At 37.3% G+C, this 16,817-nt stretch overlaps 1 protein-coding gene across 1 annotated transcript; it reads left to right on the plus strand.

Moving 5' to 3' along the window:
• Nucleotides 1-1,741: 1,741 nt before the first annotated feature.
• On the plus strand, nucleotides 1,742-13,639 carry LOC104620237 (transmembrane protein FAM155A-like; the record flags this gene model as incomplete). Its single annotated transcript, XM_010286389.1, has 2 exons — nucleotides 1,742-1,913; nucleotides 13,300-13,639. Coding segments are annotated over 2 exons (468 nt in total), but the record flags the coding sequence as incomplete, so codon positions are not given.
• Between the last annotated feature and the right edge of the window lie 3,178 nt (nucleotides 13,640-16,817).

Below are 16,817 nucleotides of genomic sequence, written 5' to 3' on the forward strand. Positions count from 1 at the left end.
CTACAATATCAGGAAGGAACATCTGGGAATATTTATCTGAGTTCCTGTCTCTGACCAATAGACTATGCTCACTGACTAATTAAAAGTAGAAAAAAAATTAATCTATTTATTTTATTGTTGCAAATGTCAATATAGCAATTGAAGCATTAAAAATGTGGTGGGGGATATAGTCAACACTGTGAAAACCGCTTGCTGTTTAGAAGTTTATTTAAGAACAAAAAGTACACACACCTCAGAGTCTTCCTTCTCATTAATCATTTACTGTGGATAAGAAACCTTTGTAAGCAATTAAAATTGAATTTGTAATTAACAAAATAATGCTCTATAGAATGCAGTAGGCAAAAGTTACAGTAAAGAGATAATCACAAACCACAGATTAGTGATAAAGGTTTCACTTGATCACCTAGCAACTTTACCCATACCTGCCACCATTGCAAAGAAGCTAAGATAAAAGTTTTTTGATTCTGGAACTAATACATTGAAATCAAGTATACAATTTAAGCTGCTATTGACACTAATAAAATTATAATTGATGAGATTAAACATACTGAAATCAAACAAAACTTTCAGCTAGATTGCTCTTTTCAGGTGTCAGGTTTTGAATTTTCAGTGCTTAAAAATTAAATCTAAGTTTCTTTTTTTATTAAAAACCTGTCTAGGAAGAAGGAAAATAATCAGTTGACTATATTGCTTTTCAGCCTGTGATAAAGGAAAGGTAGTTACGAAGAATTTCAGATATTCTGAATGAATACAAAAAGGAAATTTTTGTTACATAACAACATAGATAGCAAATATCTAGCCAGTAAACAATGTACTTCAAAACAGATAGGTGGAAAATAAAATGGGAAACAAGCAGACCTCTCTGTACTCAGTCATACAGGTTTTTCACCACCTTTGTATCCTAGTGTCCAGTCTATTTTGTATGATCACATATGAAACATTTTGTGTCCAAAAGGCTAGTTTCATTCCTACAACAAAGGTCATTGCTCAGAAGAGGACAGGCAAAAGAAACTAAAATCAACATGTTTGTTTTGCTTTTCTGTTTAAATGATGAAAATAATTGTAATAATCACAAGTCCTGCAGTTATGGCTACACAGCATCAGATGACAGCATCTTTAATGTATTCCTTTTAGTTCCCAAATGTAAACATTGGTCTTCACTGTTGCAGATTTATCCCCTAGTCTACAACTGTTGGTGTTCAGGAACCCTAATGTGTGTTTTAATGCTGTGGACTGGATAAGGTTTTATTTGAAGGGAAGCAGCACCATCTATTGCAACCTGATAGCTTAGCTCTAAATGATACAAAGAAGAGAGCTGGCCTGAGCCCAGTTTTAAACTCTTTCTTACACTTACTTTCATAATTTTTTCCAAAAAAAATTCAAATTGAAGTTAGGATCTCAATTTGTACATAGTAAGGTACAGAGACAGGGGTGTGTGGTGTGTGTGTATGCGTCTAATAAAAAGGAACATCTAAGAGACATACCTGTTTACAAACTAGGATAAAATAATAGCACAAACCTAGTCCTGACTAACTGTTGTTTTTAAATGTCTTGGCTGGAGTTTTCAATTCTGAAGTGGGAGGATAGTCAATAGTTAACTGTATGTTTTACCCAGGTGATTTTCTCTCAAAATTTGCTTTCAGAAACGGTGTTAATGTAGGTGTGCAGTACAGTATGTTCTTCTACTAATGACAGTGCTATTGTCATCCATCTATACTTCTGTTTCTTCTCTTTTTTCCAGACTGTCTACAAAGCCTGGCTCTGTTCCCAGTATTTTGAAGTCACACAGTTTCACTGCAGCAACAGAATTCCTTGCAAGCAATACTGTTTGGAGGTTCAGACGAGGTGTCCCTTTATATTACCAGACAATGATGATGTCATCTATGGAGGACTATCGAGTTTCATCTGTACAGGTATAGTATAGAAAGGCTAATTTCACTTGTTTTCATAAGTGTAAATGTGAAGCAAAGCATGAATAATGTTTCTTCCATTAGCTCTAACTATGAGAGCCTGAAGGTATTCCTCATCACAAAGATTTGTTGGAGGTGTTAGGATTTGAGCCCAGATTTAGTAACACACATTTACGCTACAGCTTGCCACAATAATTAACTTTACAAAACAAAATTACTAGAATAAATTTTTCTCATTATTTCTTATGCTTAATAAATTAGTGGAGGATTTTTGTTGCCCCGTGTCATGCAGTATTCAGAGAAAAGAGGTTCTGTGTCATGTAATATTCAGCAAAAAAGAGGCAAGTCCTGTTTTTAGTATATTCACATTTGTTCATCTGCATTCTTATGTCAGATAAATGAAGAATCTAAGGCATAGCATTCAAAACTGTGCAGCAGCTCTTGGAAGGTAAATGTCTAAGGAAATGTCTTTCACTAGTGAAGAATTTTAAGAATCAGTTATTCACCCCCGAAGAACTGATCTTTTGGTCTCTTCTTGAGTCTTATTACATTCTGTGAGTATTTAAATTTTAAAAGGTATTGCTAATAGAGGTCTATACATTCACTGATAAAATGGTTTAGTTCGTTTTACATTCCATTCTGCTTCAAACACTGTCCCAGAATGATCCAACCAGAGAGGACGTGGTAAGCAACAAATACCTTTAGTACATCTCAGGTACCTCAGATACTTTTTTCAGGACTGGCTAGGAATTATGCACACACAATATTTCAGCTTATAGCAATGTTTTTATAGCAGATTTCTGGTGCCTAGAGTATCATCTGAGAATCCTGGAGATATTTAGGCAACTTATTCCCACTAAATCAGTAAAAAGGTATTTCTACACTTAGATTGTTTGACAGCCTGGTCCAAATATCTGAAATTTGACGGTCTCCACCTTAAATCAGGGCTGCACTGGAAAGCTTCATACTAAATTAGTTGCACAAGGTAAGCTACTTAAAAACAGAGTAAAATATAAAACCCCATAAATGCTCTATACCATCTCAGAGGCAGGCATCACGTTTGTGGCAACTCACTTAACCTTACCCTTGTACTCAGCAACGGTGAGGCCACACCTCGAATACTGTGTTCAGGTTTGGGCCCCTCACTACAAGAAGGACATTGAGGTGCTGGAGCGTGTCCAGAGAAGGGCAACGAAGCTGGTGAGGGGGCTGGAGCACAAGTCTTATGAGGAGCGGCTGAGGGAACTGGGGTTGTTCAGTCTGGAGAAGAGGAGGCTGAGGGGAGACCTTATCGCTCTCTACAACTACCTGAAAGGGGGTTGTGGCGACGAGGGTGTTGGTCTCTTCTCCCAAGTAACTAGTGATAGGACGAGAGGAAATGGCCTCAAGTTGCACCAGGGGAGGTTTAGATTGGATATTAGGAAAAAATTCTTCACCGAGAGAGTGGTCAGGCATTGGCACAGGCTGCCCAGGGAGGTGGTGGAGTCACCATCTCTGGAAGTGTTCAAAAAATGTGTGGATGTGGCGCTTCAAGACATGGTTTATTAGGCATGGTGGTGTTGGGTTAAGGGTTAGACTTGATGATCTTAAAGGTCCTTTTCAACCTTAATGATTCTGTGATTCTGTGATTATACTCTGTGTTTGGATTTAGGGGGGTTCTGGTAGCAAGATATTTACTGTATTTATTCTTGAAGATTAAATCTATTGCACACGATTGAGCAATATCCATATGCAAAAGACAATATGATGAAATGTAAGCAGAGTTACAATTTGACAGTCATCAATTAGGTAATGGTGCTTAGCACTTCAATGCATTTTGTAGATATTAATAGCCTTCCAATATGCATACACAGTAAGCAAATGAGCGATATTTTCCAGTTTAAGCTAGGACAGTAAAAGCTGAAGTGAAAGACTTAGGACATTTTTTATTTACAACATGTATACAATATACATGTGTGTGTGTGCATGCATATGCACATGTGTGCACAACTTACACACACAATGGCAAAGAACAAACAGTAAACAAAGCCATCTTAGTAATTATTTCAGAAAATCTCTCAGGAAATACATATCCACCTCTTCATTTTCCTAGTATATCTCCAAGTCCAAATCCATTCATAAAACACACAAAACAGATGACTTCACAAAAATTACTGTTAGTTGATACCTCTGAGTTTGGGATGAGAAGCACACACACACACACAGAGAATCATTAAGGTTGGAAAAGACCTTTAAGATAATTGAGTCCAACCATCAACAGATTTAGGGGAGCGTTAAACTCATTTTATTGCAGGTGGTAGTACTGTTGGTATCTATACATAAACTCTGTGACTAAGCTCTCACTAAAGTCACCAAATATCTTGTGTAGTCAGTATAGCTGAGAGTTATTTAATTCAGCCTAAGTAGGCATCTGCACCTGATGAGCTGACTAGCTCTCTATCCCCTGCTAACAGTGCTGGCTGCACTGTATTTGCTGTAGCTGCTCTTAGTCACCAAGGTCTTATTGCAGACGTTTAAATTCAGGGTGACCTTAATGTCATCTCAGCAGTCCACTAATATTTGGTTGAACTTTTTGTCCTCTCAAGTCAAGACCCACAACATCAGCAGAACAGAGCTTGTATACACAGACCCATAAGAGTCAGCTTTCTGACACTAGGTAGTTGTGTGCAAGAGAAGATGCTGAGGAGAGGTACAAGGTTGCAAGTCAAACTTTGTCTGGAGTTCAGGCCCGTTGTCACCCTCCTGTTAATCACCAGTTCACAGTAAGTTCATTTCCTGTCACTAAACAATGAGAAATTAGACTAATATCTGCTGTAGGACTAAAGAATTACACTTCTCTGCAGCTTAAAGAAAACAGAATTATTTCATGCAAAGTACAGTGAGTTCCACAGCAGACAAAATACCTCAGCGTAGCTTGTGGCTTGACAGTTAACTTGAACTTCTTTTTCAGAAAAGCAACTGAAAGCAGGTCACCCACCTCTTCTCCTGCTGCACTTTCTGTGAGCTCCTGTCTGGCAGACATGTTCTGGGATTTCCAGTTACTGATCCTGCTCTTCCTGGGGCAGGTGGAATTCATCAGCAAAACCCAAAAGAGTCAGGTCAAAAGTATTTCTCTTTGATTTTTAGGTGTTATAGCTGGTTGTCTAGTATCTCCACTCAAGCTAAGGTCACTGTGAACCTCATCATCATTGAGCTCTGCTACAGGAAATACAGCAGGAGCAAACTTTATGTTCAGGGATTCCTCACAAACAGCATTTTGCCACAGCCTGTCACTCATTTAAATTAGACTTGAATATCTCTGCTGCTCCTCACTCCAGTGGTATCCCATCGAGAGAAATGTTACAGGTCCTTTTTTTTAAATTTTTACTTACATTTTCAGAGAAATCCAGCAGGAACCTAATTGGGTTATGTCGATATGGTATTTTTCCCCATCATGAAACTAATGAAAGACTAGCTGGCTAGCTAAGGAACCCTGTGAATTATAAAATATTGTCTAGAGAAAAAAAGGAGCCCATCTGCTTACAGGACAATTTGTCTCTGAGAAACATCAAGAATTTGTGGATTCTGATTTTCTTTAATAATGTTTTAGAAGCAATAGTTTTATAATAAGGGCTTTGTTTTTCTTTTAGGACAGGATTTTATCAAGGGGAGGCTCTTGAGGGGAGGGGGGGAAGAAAAATACTGGAGACTATAAAAAGAAATAACAACAAAGGTTTTATCCTTCCTTGGAAGGTCCACATGATGAGAAAACAGCATAGGACTGGCTATTTGTCACCAAGAAATTTTGCAGTCATTGTTATCTTTGACACCATTAAATTAAAAAAAAAAAAAAGAGTTTGCTTTATAATGTGGATTAATAATGACTTCTTGGAAATTCCTGAAGGACTGGTATAATGAGTAAGACGTATTCTAGCCTGAGAATGTCTTCCTTGATTATCACCAATTAAAGTAGATAGTGGAGAAAGAAGAGGGGATGCTACACTAGTTGTGTATCACCAGAACTTGTCTTCTGTAGAAATGCATGTCAGGGTGTGGGACAACTGCAGTGGAAAAGAAAGGACTTGGGAGATTAATCAAAACAATCAGGATCACAGCATGGTTCTGATTATAGAAACATGCAGTTAGCTAGAAAGAAGTTTGTGTTCCTCTCTCCCCCTTTTCTTCTAGGAAATAGAAGAAAAGAAGTCAGTCTTTCCATCAGGCACTGTTCTAGAACATACTGTTTTTCATATTCATTAAAATTGAATAGTTGCATTAAGTTTACACCTTTGGAGTTTATATCCATATGATTAAAGTTTCCAGTTGTTTCATCTAATGTTTCTTTCTGCATCTCAGATATCTACAATTGCCCATGCAAAACAGAATCGTATTTAAGGGACATAATAATAGTATTTAGGCATACACACACATGACAGATTACAATGAATGAGTCCCATGAAAAGTTCCAGGTCAAGGTTTTTAATTGTGACTCTTATGAAAACAGTGTGCATACCAGTGGGATTGTTTTGTTTTTTCATAGATGTAGTCATCTTTTCCTTTTTTTATCCTCAGTGTGAATGGAAGATGTGGAAGATTTCTTTCACATGTGTTCTTTGTGTGTGAAAAGAGAGATGAAAGGTGTATGACTCTCTGTACAGAGCACTGGAAAGAGCCTGGTAATAATTCACAACTCCTGTTTTTCCCATGTCTTCAAAAATAATGTCATCCAGCAGCTGGCCTGGGGACTGGTCCAGTGCATGAACTGTTTCTGTTTGGCTTACTGCCATCTCCCAATGGAGACAGAGAGAGGATACAGAGGCCGTAAATGTTTTCTTCACAGCCCAAACTATCCATTCAGGCCTGCAGTTTGCCCAACCCAGAAAACATGAGAGCTCAGTCTCCACCAAATAAACAGCAGAGGTGCCCAAAGAGAGGGGAGAGCTTACCTCTCCTGCGCACGCATGACTCTTCCCCAAGCAGCCAGGATACGCCATCAACACCAATGCTGCAGTTGCATCCACATTAGCAATCTAGTTCAGGAGTGTACAGCAAATCTCCTGTTCATATGTCTTGCTGTTTGACTTGCACTGGGGAGAGGTGTTGGAGGATACAAATGGGGTTCCTTTGGATTAAACTAAACTAGGAGATGTGCTACAGGACCATATCTAGCACGTCCTAACCGTTAACACACATTAGTCGACAGAATTAGACTAGGACTAGAATGAAGTAAAAACCCTTCAAATGTCAACCCTCAGGGTTGACACAAAATACTCAGCAGCAGCTGCTACATTATCCAGATCTTCTCTTGCCCACAACTACTTGTTAATACAGATATAGCCTATTCTGACTGCTGGGACAACAGTCCCAAAACTGTTATCCATGTGCCAAGTCTGGACCACTTCAGAGTGCAGAATTAGGGCTAGCTGTGTTGCTAAGGGCTTTCTTTGTATTGACCAAGACTTATTGTCCCTTTGTGCCTTGTGGCGTGACAGGGCTGTCACCTAGCAGCAAGTATCAGGCAGGAAACCCCAGCCACATGCTCACACTCCTTACCTGTAGAATAGATGTCATGGAATTTAATGGAGCACTTCGGTTCCTCTGTGAAGGAAAGGAAGCAGCAATAAGGCAGAGACATGTTGCATTAGCTTCTTCCAAAGTCAGCATGGTACCTTCTGGTGTCATCAGAATGAGTCTTCTGCCACCAGGAGGAAAATCAGATTTGTCTACTCTCCTGTCCTGAACAGACTTCTGATACTTTTTGATGTAGAAGGAGAAAGTGAGGAGAGAGAAGAGATGAACAGGCAGGTGATTCAGGTGATTTGAATCACTCATATCCTTCCATTCAATTCATAGTGATTTAGGCTCCTAATTTCATGTGTTCCTATTAACATCCTGGTTGTTTGGAATGCACAGTGTGAATATTCTCCCATACATCAATTTTGGAAAATATCAGCAACATATACTTATGTGATCCATGCAAAGTAACACTTCTGCAGAAACTCCTCCTCCTTTAAAGAAGAGAAAAGAAATTGAACATGCTTCATACAGTCATGCTTCAACTGATGCTTCAACAGTCATGCTTCAGAGCACACAGTAATGTTTCTAAGGACATAGTGAGAATTATTACAGAGAATTCTGACTGATCTGTAGAATGAGTTTGTCGACAAACAAAGCTCAGCAAAGGTATTGGGAACAATTCTTTAAACTGCAGCTTCCTCTCAAAGGACAGATGTGTATCTGGGTTTCACCAGCAGTTTTAGCTATAGAGTGTCTGTTTCAAAACAGATGCCCTGATTTCAGTTGAATTTGAAAAGCAGTTTCCTTGAGAAAATGTGATATATATAATACATCACAATATATTTTGCTTTGCAGAACAATTCAAGAAGAGAAAATATCTTAATTCAATCCACTTTATGTTGTTCTTGGCAAACTCAAAAATAAATATGCAGTTGATCCAAATTCTTACTCTAAAAATAACTCATAATAATGTGTCATTTGCCTCCTGCTTACACCTCTTAGTAGGTCCTAAAATATCAAAATATCAAGCTAACACAGACAGCAGGACAAATCCCGTTTATGTTTGACGAGCTTGGTTTAAATCGTTAATAGCTATGGATCTGTTTACAAGGAAAATTTGACATGGTTTTGCAGCAAAATCTGTCTACTAAATAGCTCATCTTTGTGAGTCCAGTGTTATTCTAGTCTTGAATATTGGGGCTTTCCCGTAAATGAGGTCCCATATAGTAGTAAGTTTATTAGCTGCAAATGTTCTTCTCCTATAAAAACAACCCAGGTAATTAACTTATTGATATTCCTGAGCTTTCCATGGTAACACAGTACTTCAATACGTATGACTCTTTGCTTTCCTATCATATCACAGTAGTAAATACTTTTGATCAAAAATTGTACATAATAGAAGCAAAACTGGAAGGGTGGTGGGGAAAGCCAAATGCTTGCTAGAAGCAAGTTCTCTCACCCTTAGCCTGTATCTCAACACAGCAGAACTAAAAAGCATCATTATATAGCCTTGAGAGTCAGCTATTTACTTATTTTTCTGAATTGCGGCAGCTCAGTCAGTTTTACAGGGATAACATTGATTTACACCAGAAGGAGGAAATTGATCCTGTACGTATTTCAGGGAAAAAAAATTCCATTGAGGAAACACAATGAATTTTTCTTGAATGTGGATACATACACACAGTAAAATATTCCAGAGGCAATTATCTGAAATAGTCACCAACATACAGTGATAAAACAACATTAAAACACAGCAGCCCAGATCTCCTCCAACAATTGGAATGGAGCCTGAAATGGAAATTAACCTTTTCAAAAGAACTGAAGAGCCTTATTCACCAGTTTAAGAATAATCTGTTTGACTAAAGAGTAATTTATTTATCTTCAAGCCTTCTTCAACATTTCATTGTCAGAACATTTCATCAGAATGTTTCACAGACACAGCAATTTAGAAATTGAGAGGACCATCTGGATAAGATCGAAGAGTGCTGGCTTCCAAATCAGATGTAAGCAAGGAGTGAAATCTAGTCATATAATATCTAACATGTTCTCTTGCCTTCTGTAGTTGGAAAATATTAATATTGAAATTTCAGATATAATTCCTCAGAAAGAGAAATGTCATGCAGAGTGTTGGCGTTCACTGATACAATGATGTCACTGCTGGATGGATCACTCTTGGCAGACATTATTTACTTTGGGCTTCACAATTAGATGGAGCATTCCAAATTTTTGGTGTACTACATCCATTCATCTGGTTTCTTCTTCAAGTTCATGGTCTTTTCTTCAAGCACAAGAAGCTTTGTATGCCTCTCAAAGTAATCAGACATCTATGTTAAAAAGGACCACAGTTTAGAGTTCTACAGAAAGAAAATGAGGAAAAAACATAACATATGATAAAGTCTGTTTTATTTCCGTGGTTTTCCAAGACACTTGTCCAGCAACAACAACAAATATATCAACCAGACCAGTTTCCTTTGATGCAGTATACTATGGTTCCATAGCTCTTGCTGTAGCAAAGAAACCAAGAAGTGGGCCAAGCCAGACCAACTGCTGCAGACACAGATCCAGCTACAAGCATGACACATCCTGACAGTGTTGGGGTGAGATGTGGAAGTGCAACCACCTCTTTTGCATGCTGGTTCCTGTGTAACAGAAATGCAAGTGCTCAGGCAGAAAACACAGCATTCTCTGTATTAGCTAATGATCAGCAGACCACATATGCAGAGGTAGTCTTTGTTTTTTTAAGTATTGTATAAGAACTTATTTGTGGGTTTCTGCTTTTCCCCAAAAACTCTTTCCACACAAAATGAATACGATGCTCTTGCTGTTGCTCCCTTTTCTTTCAGTATGATTCCGCTGAGCAGGATACACGGGATTTATCTACAGTCATATCTCCATTAACATAATCTCGGTCAAATGAGTAGCCTTAATTCTTGCATCAGCATTAGTACTCCCTACACACTCCCTACAGATATAACTGCTGTGCTGATCATCAAAATGTTGTCTGCGTGTGAAAAAAACTATCCAGTTGCAAGGCAAAGAGATAGCTTTCACACAACCTTCATAAGATGTAGCATAGCTGTCTGGAGAATGGTTTGATACCAAAAGTTATCCTGGCAAATTCTAGATCCTTGATTAAGGTCAAGGTCCAACATGTGGGCTAAGATTTCTGCTGGTGAAGTATAGGTGAGTGCTGGGAAAAGGTGGGAAATGGAGATTCAGAGCTGGGAACTTTAAGTGAAAAGTGAAAAGCAAAGTAGATTTCGAGCCAGTAACAGTTGGTAAGTTAGTCTCAGAAATATAATTACTGAACATCCAAGTAATAGAGAGTAATGATGTCTACAAACTGAACTATGAAGACAGAAGAGGAAGAAAGAAGCCTTGGTGGTTTGGTGGGAAAAGATATCCTTTTTATTTCTTACCCCAAACTCTGTGTCCATATAAAATGTTTTGATAAAAGAACAAACTAGTTTTTTTCTCCTTGGTTTTCCAAGCCTGATGTAGCCAGCTTTCCAGAGTTTCTGGTAAGTCACAGGTTTGTAACCCTCTGGCTGAGTAGACTGATTGATTAGATCCAAGCGGCCAAAACTGATACTTAGGGCTAGAAACAAGTATGTCGTGAAGCACAAATGTGAAGTTTTCTTATTTCAGTGCAAAAGCTCTGACTGAATTTATCCAAATGTTCTGCGACTGTCACATGAATAGTTGTTCTGTAGTTAATTTATTATTAAATATGTAACTGCAAATTCAAAGCCTAAATTCAATTGCTGAATTGAGATAAAGAGGAAATGTAATTTTGCAATAAGGAACAAGTTCAACACAGCTTTGAATGTGCAGTTGCTTTCAATTTATTTATAATTCAGTAAGTGCATATGAACTATTTAGATACCTTGTATATTTAAATACCTTGTATATATAAGCTTTGATTTCAAAGGAAGTCTGGGTCTTCCTATAACAAGAAAGGCAGGAAATATAGTTTGAATAGTAAACAAGCCTTGGTGTGATCAAAGCATTAACCATTCTCTGTGTCTCTTCAATTACCACTCATAGTTTGAGCTACTGCAGTCACAGAATAGAGCGTATAATTACCTGCTTTGGGTGGCACTTCCTGCATGTTACCATGTTTAAAAACAGTTATGGACACAAACATCAAAATATGGGTCTCAGAAAATATGATGTTAGCAATAAGACTGCTTTTTTATACTTGCCATAAACAACTGTCCACAACTGTCCACAATCTCCAAAATGCAACAGGATCTCTTAAAAAACGTGAAGTACATTCAGTGATGACCTGAGAGAGAATATTTTCAAGCATTGCTATGCTGCCTAAAGTATCTGACTGCATACGTGCAAAAATGGCATGATTTCCTACAGAGTAAACTCTGACTTTACAGAAAATCAAACAAGCTCTTCTCATTCCTGTATCTTTGAAAACTCGGTTGAACCAAAAAATAGGCACAACCTTACTTGGACTCATGTATAACATAGTAGACTGTTGTGTCAGCTGTGTAAAAAAGTGCCAGTCTAGGTTTAATCTGTATTTTAACATGCTCAGCATGCATAATGCAGTTTTTGTTTAGTTGCAGATCGATATTAGGGAAGTAGGAACGAAAGAGTTCAGTTTTATCTTATTTTAAGTTGTGCTGCTTTTCTTTACAGGTTATTCACAAAAAACAAGCAATCTGGTGCCTGGACCTAAGAATGTAGGCATTGCTTTTTGAAAGTAACACCATTGCTGTGATACTTTAGACAAAATGTAATTCTTGTTCCAAGAAGTAAAGTTAATTTATAAATTATAGCGATGTATTATGTAGCTGCTTTCAAAATCTTTATCCTAATATTTCAACACAGGGTTTTTTTCTAGTAAAACCTAGCATACCATAGAGTATTTACTGCAAAATTTATTCCAAGATCAGTTTAAATGCAGAAAAGAAGTTTATCCATTATGTTAGACATTCTTGCATTTCACTGTTAGTTAAACAGCCTAATTAGGTTCTTTTAATTTATCAGAAAAAGAGATATGTTTGAAGCAAACAGAACACTCCAGTTATGTTACTCTCCTATATAGTAATGCAGACAGCACTGACAATTCCCAAAAAGACAGTTGTGTCTTTTGGAAAAGACAGAATTCCTTTAACTGTTAAAAAATTCATAATCAGATCAGGCTGAGTAACTCAGTAAAGTTCCAAAGGCAGAAATGGCCTAGCTATGTAGTCAGAAATATCAAGAGATCCAATTATTGCATGGCAAGTAAAGGTTGTTCTCACCTCTGGGGTATGCTCAAGAGAACATCCCAGCTGGAAAAACTCAGCTGAGGTAGGATAGACTCAGAATAAGTAGACTCTGAACAGCTTTGTTTGGAAGCTGTTCCTGTGAAACTGTTGGATTTGTATTGGTTTGACAATCAATAGTGTCAATACTGTCAGTATATCAATTATTTGTTATTTAATGTTTATCTTTTCAGGGACAATGATATTACTGGTATTTCAAGATCCTTTCAAATTCTGTGGAAATGTATGGTTTGATAGGTGTTGCTTCATCATTAGTTGTTACTTCCCAAAAAGGAAGAATTCAAATATCCTCATCATTCAAACACCAATAATTACTTTTTAATGTCATTTGTTTACATAACCAGTGTCGTATTTCTGTTGAATAATCTTTTGATACTGCTTCCTGTTAGATGATGCATATCCCTTCAACAACTCCTCGTAAAAAACTTACACAAACTCCTTATACAACTGCCTTATACAAAATGACAACTGTTCTTAGGGTCTCGGGCTCACCCAAAGATGCGGATCCGATAGCTTAGACTAAATTATTGACTGTTCTTTGAGCTGCCAACTTCTGCCAGTCTTTTTGTGCCTGATGTTTATATTTTCTTGTGTTTACCCTACAGGGCTCTATGACAACTATCCAACCAATGCAGAACCAGAATGCTGTGATGTCAGATGGGGACTATTATCAGATCATCAATCCAAAGGGACTATAAAAACAAGTGGCTCAACAATGTGTCACAGGACATCGCTCACAGTTTCATCAGCATCAAGACTGTGTAACAGCAGACTTAAACTGTGTGTTCTTGTATTAATTCTCTTACATACAGTACTTACAGTCTCAGCAGCACAGAACTCAACAGGACTGGGCTTTGGAGGCATAACAACTTTGGAAGATAATTCAACCAATGAGGAATAAAAGAAAGGATTCATCTTATATGATAGAAACACAACAGGCCCAAACGACTACAGTCAGAAATAGGAAGGACTGAGTGCTTTACCCTCAGATTTCTTCTTGAATGACCTTTTGGATAAAATGAAAAGAATGGGCCACTACCCAAACAACAAGGACACATGAACACAGCTTTTTATTGACTAAAAGGCTGTACGGTGACTTAAATTTCTCACACCATTTTATACACTGTGTTTTAATGTTTGGAGTTTCTTTTTTGTTTGTTTTTTGCACTTGTTAATACAGGATTTTATTTTTGGGACGATTTCTCAAAGCTAAATTAAGTCTTTTCTCTGTCGATATATTTCTAGTCATTGTGTGTGTTCATCTGATAGTTCTGTCTTTTATGTCCTGTCAGTTTCTATTAGAGGAATGATTGCTATGATTCCATGACATAGCAAAAAAAAACAAAACAAAAAAAAAAACAAAACAAAACAAAACAAAAAAAAACAACAAAAAAAAACCACACGAAAAGAACAACTAAACAGAAGTTAACAAAAAAAAAAAAACCACCCACAAAAAATCCCAAACGTAACTGTCCTCTTACCCATGGAAACCATTCACCTTCTTTCCCCTTCCCATCTCCTGTCACAGACAACATACATTTGCTTCTGTCTGTGTAATCACAATGAATGGGTACACAGTTCCAGTGTGCCTCTGCCACTGTTGCACAAACCAGTTGACTGAGCAAACCCAAACGGAGCATGAAGGGGGTTCCTTTTAGCTGAACAAGTGCTCTCCTTACAAGGTGGGATCGGACAGTTAAAAAATTTAAAGAAATATATAACAAACTGTTGCTCCAAAACCGGTTTTGAAGAAGTGCAGTCCTTTCTCACTGGTCAGTTGAACAGGAGCAGCCTTTTTTAGATATGCTATGTAAAACCAGTTATGCTCAGCAAGTTGCGTAGTTGGGAAGCCTTCATATTGGAGGTGAAAGATTGGCATTCATTGTGAATTACGTTTTGAGTTCTCCTGCTGTCACATAACCAGCTGCTTTCCATAAGGAATGGGAGCAAAGAGCTTCCGAAATCCAAGTCTTTTTGTCTCAACAAAATTACACTAGAAGCCCTTGAGCATCTACAATACAGAGTATCTCTTTGATTTTGATTCCATTGTTTTTCTAATATCTACGTGTTGTTGAAAGTTACTCTAGTTATTAAGGGTGCACAAGAATGTGTTAGCACAGATAAAGAAACTATTTTTTTTTAAATATATAGGACAACCATTTTCATAAATGTGCAATAAAAACAGTAAAGATATACTAGGATATGAGTAGTCAAGAGAAAAGATTGTAATATGATTGCTGGTTTTTAATTCTTTAGGGTGGTTTTTAATTTGTTTAATTTTATTTTTGTGGGAACATTTCACCTGCTGAGTGTATGAGAATTTGCTTTTTACAAAGGCTTTTTAGAGTTTACAGTAGAATCAATGGAAGGAAAAGTTAATAAGGGCTGTTTTTAAAAACTTTACATTCCTTCCTATTCTCTAACTACACTTGGAAAGTGCACTTTAGAGATGTTTGATGTGTAGCTGGGAGACGAAGGAAAACTATAGGAAATGTTCTCTTAGGAAATAAAATATAGTTATCTACTTTCTAGCTATGAAATACCCCTTGATAAATATTAATGTTGTAAGAACATTTAGTCACTGGTGCATAATGCATTTTTGTATACACTTTATGATCTGTTAAATTCTGGAGAAAAACAAAAAGAAGATAACCATGCTGCTTAAGCGGTTCAAGGTGCAGATGTTAAACTGCAAAAGCTCAAATATTTTGCAAGAGTATTTGTTTTGATAGTGTTTTACTACAACCTGGACTGAGGAGCCTAAAATGATCTGTGCAAATACGACAACAACAAAAGGCACCAGCTAATGCAAAATTCTTCAGCATTGGTTTGTTTCTATAATTCCTCCCTTCCTTTCCTTGAACATGCTATATTTTGTTCAATAAAACATGGTGCTTTTTAGTTATTTTATTTTCTGTTAGAGGCACATGTATTAATTATATTGAATTGATGCAAAAAGTGGGGAAAAATGTAGAAATGCAAATGAAAAAGCCTTAACAAATGGTAGAATGTAGACTTTTGAAAGGGGAGATATGTTATTGAAAAGTGATGGAGCAATAACTGGGCAGTGCTCTGGTACTGTACAACAGCTGATGAGTCACACTACTGAGAAAGCTCTTACTAGGTGAGCTCTTGTTCAACTGACCTCTTAATTCTAGTAAGTGTACATGGTCAGTAAACAGTTTGTTATAACCTTTATCTACCTCTGCTGTGCAAAGGCCATCCAACATCCATTTCTGTGATGTTTCTCGTGGGTTTTTGTTCACACCATTACTCACTGTCATTATTTTTACACTGTACCTATACAGTAGCAAGTCTGGTTCATCCCTAATGAATTGGCATATGAGGAAGAGTAATTATTTCTGTTTTGCCTCATGGTGAATTAGTGTAGAGAGCTATCTTTAAGGCATTTTCTTTCTTCTTTCCTGCTCTTCATCTTCCATCTCTTATTTTTCTATTAAAATGTTTTCAAGTTGTGTCAGTGAAAAATACAACTCCTCCACTGCTTGGCTACACTCAGTCATGTGTCATACAATATGAGAGAGATATGAGGAAAAACAGTGACAACATCATCACATGCATAAAGTAGCCAAAAAAAAATTGGGCAAAATGAAGGAGAAAACAATTATAGGCTTTCAATTATTACACAAGTACAAGGTGTAATAAATTCCTCCCCCTCTCCTCACCTGGAGTTAGTGTCTGCAGTTCAATGGTCTGTGAATTTTTTCTGTTATCTTTTTGAGGTCTATTTCTTTAATTTTTGAAACAGAGAGTCATGTTGCAGAGGTGACTACTGCTGGGGTATCTGTTGCCATTTTCACTCCAGCAGCATGGTATGCAGCTTCTCTTGGTAGCACCTGGGACATCAGGAGTAGACAAAGACTCTTCTATGAAGTTAAGCAACGTAATCATGTATGATGCAAAATCCCATTCCATCCATTCTTCATTCGTAATAGTTTTCCTGGCACAAACTTAAGCATGCTTGATATTGTGCACATATTACTTTTTTCCAGAATAAATTTGCATCTTGCCACTGCTGTAACTGCCACCTTGTTCCATTTCTCCTTGTACTGTATGCTTAACACATACATGATAAAGAGCTGGCTTAACAAAGAAGTAATAC

This window comes from Phaethon lepturus, unplaced genomic scaffold (assembly GCF_000687285.1).
Source record: "Phaethon lepturus isolate BGI_N335 unplaced genomic scaffold, ASM68728v1 scaffold11544, whole genome shotgun sequence".
Lineage (NCBI taxonomy): Eukaryota > Metazoa > Chordata > Aves > Phaethontiformes > Phaethontidae > Phaethon > Phaethon lepturus.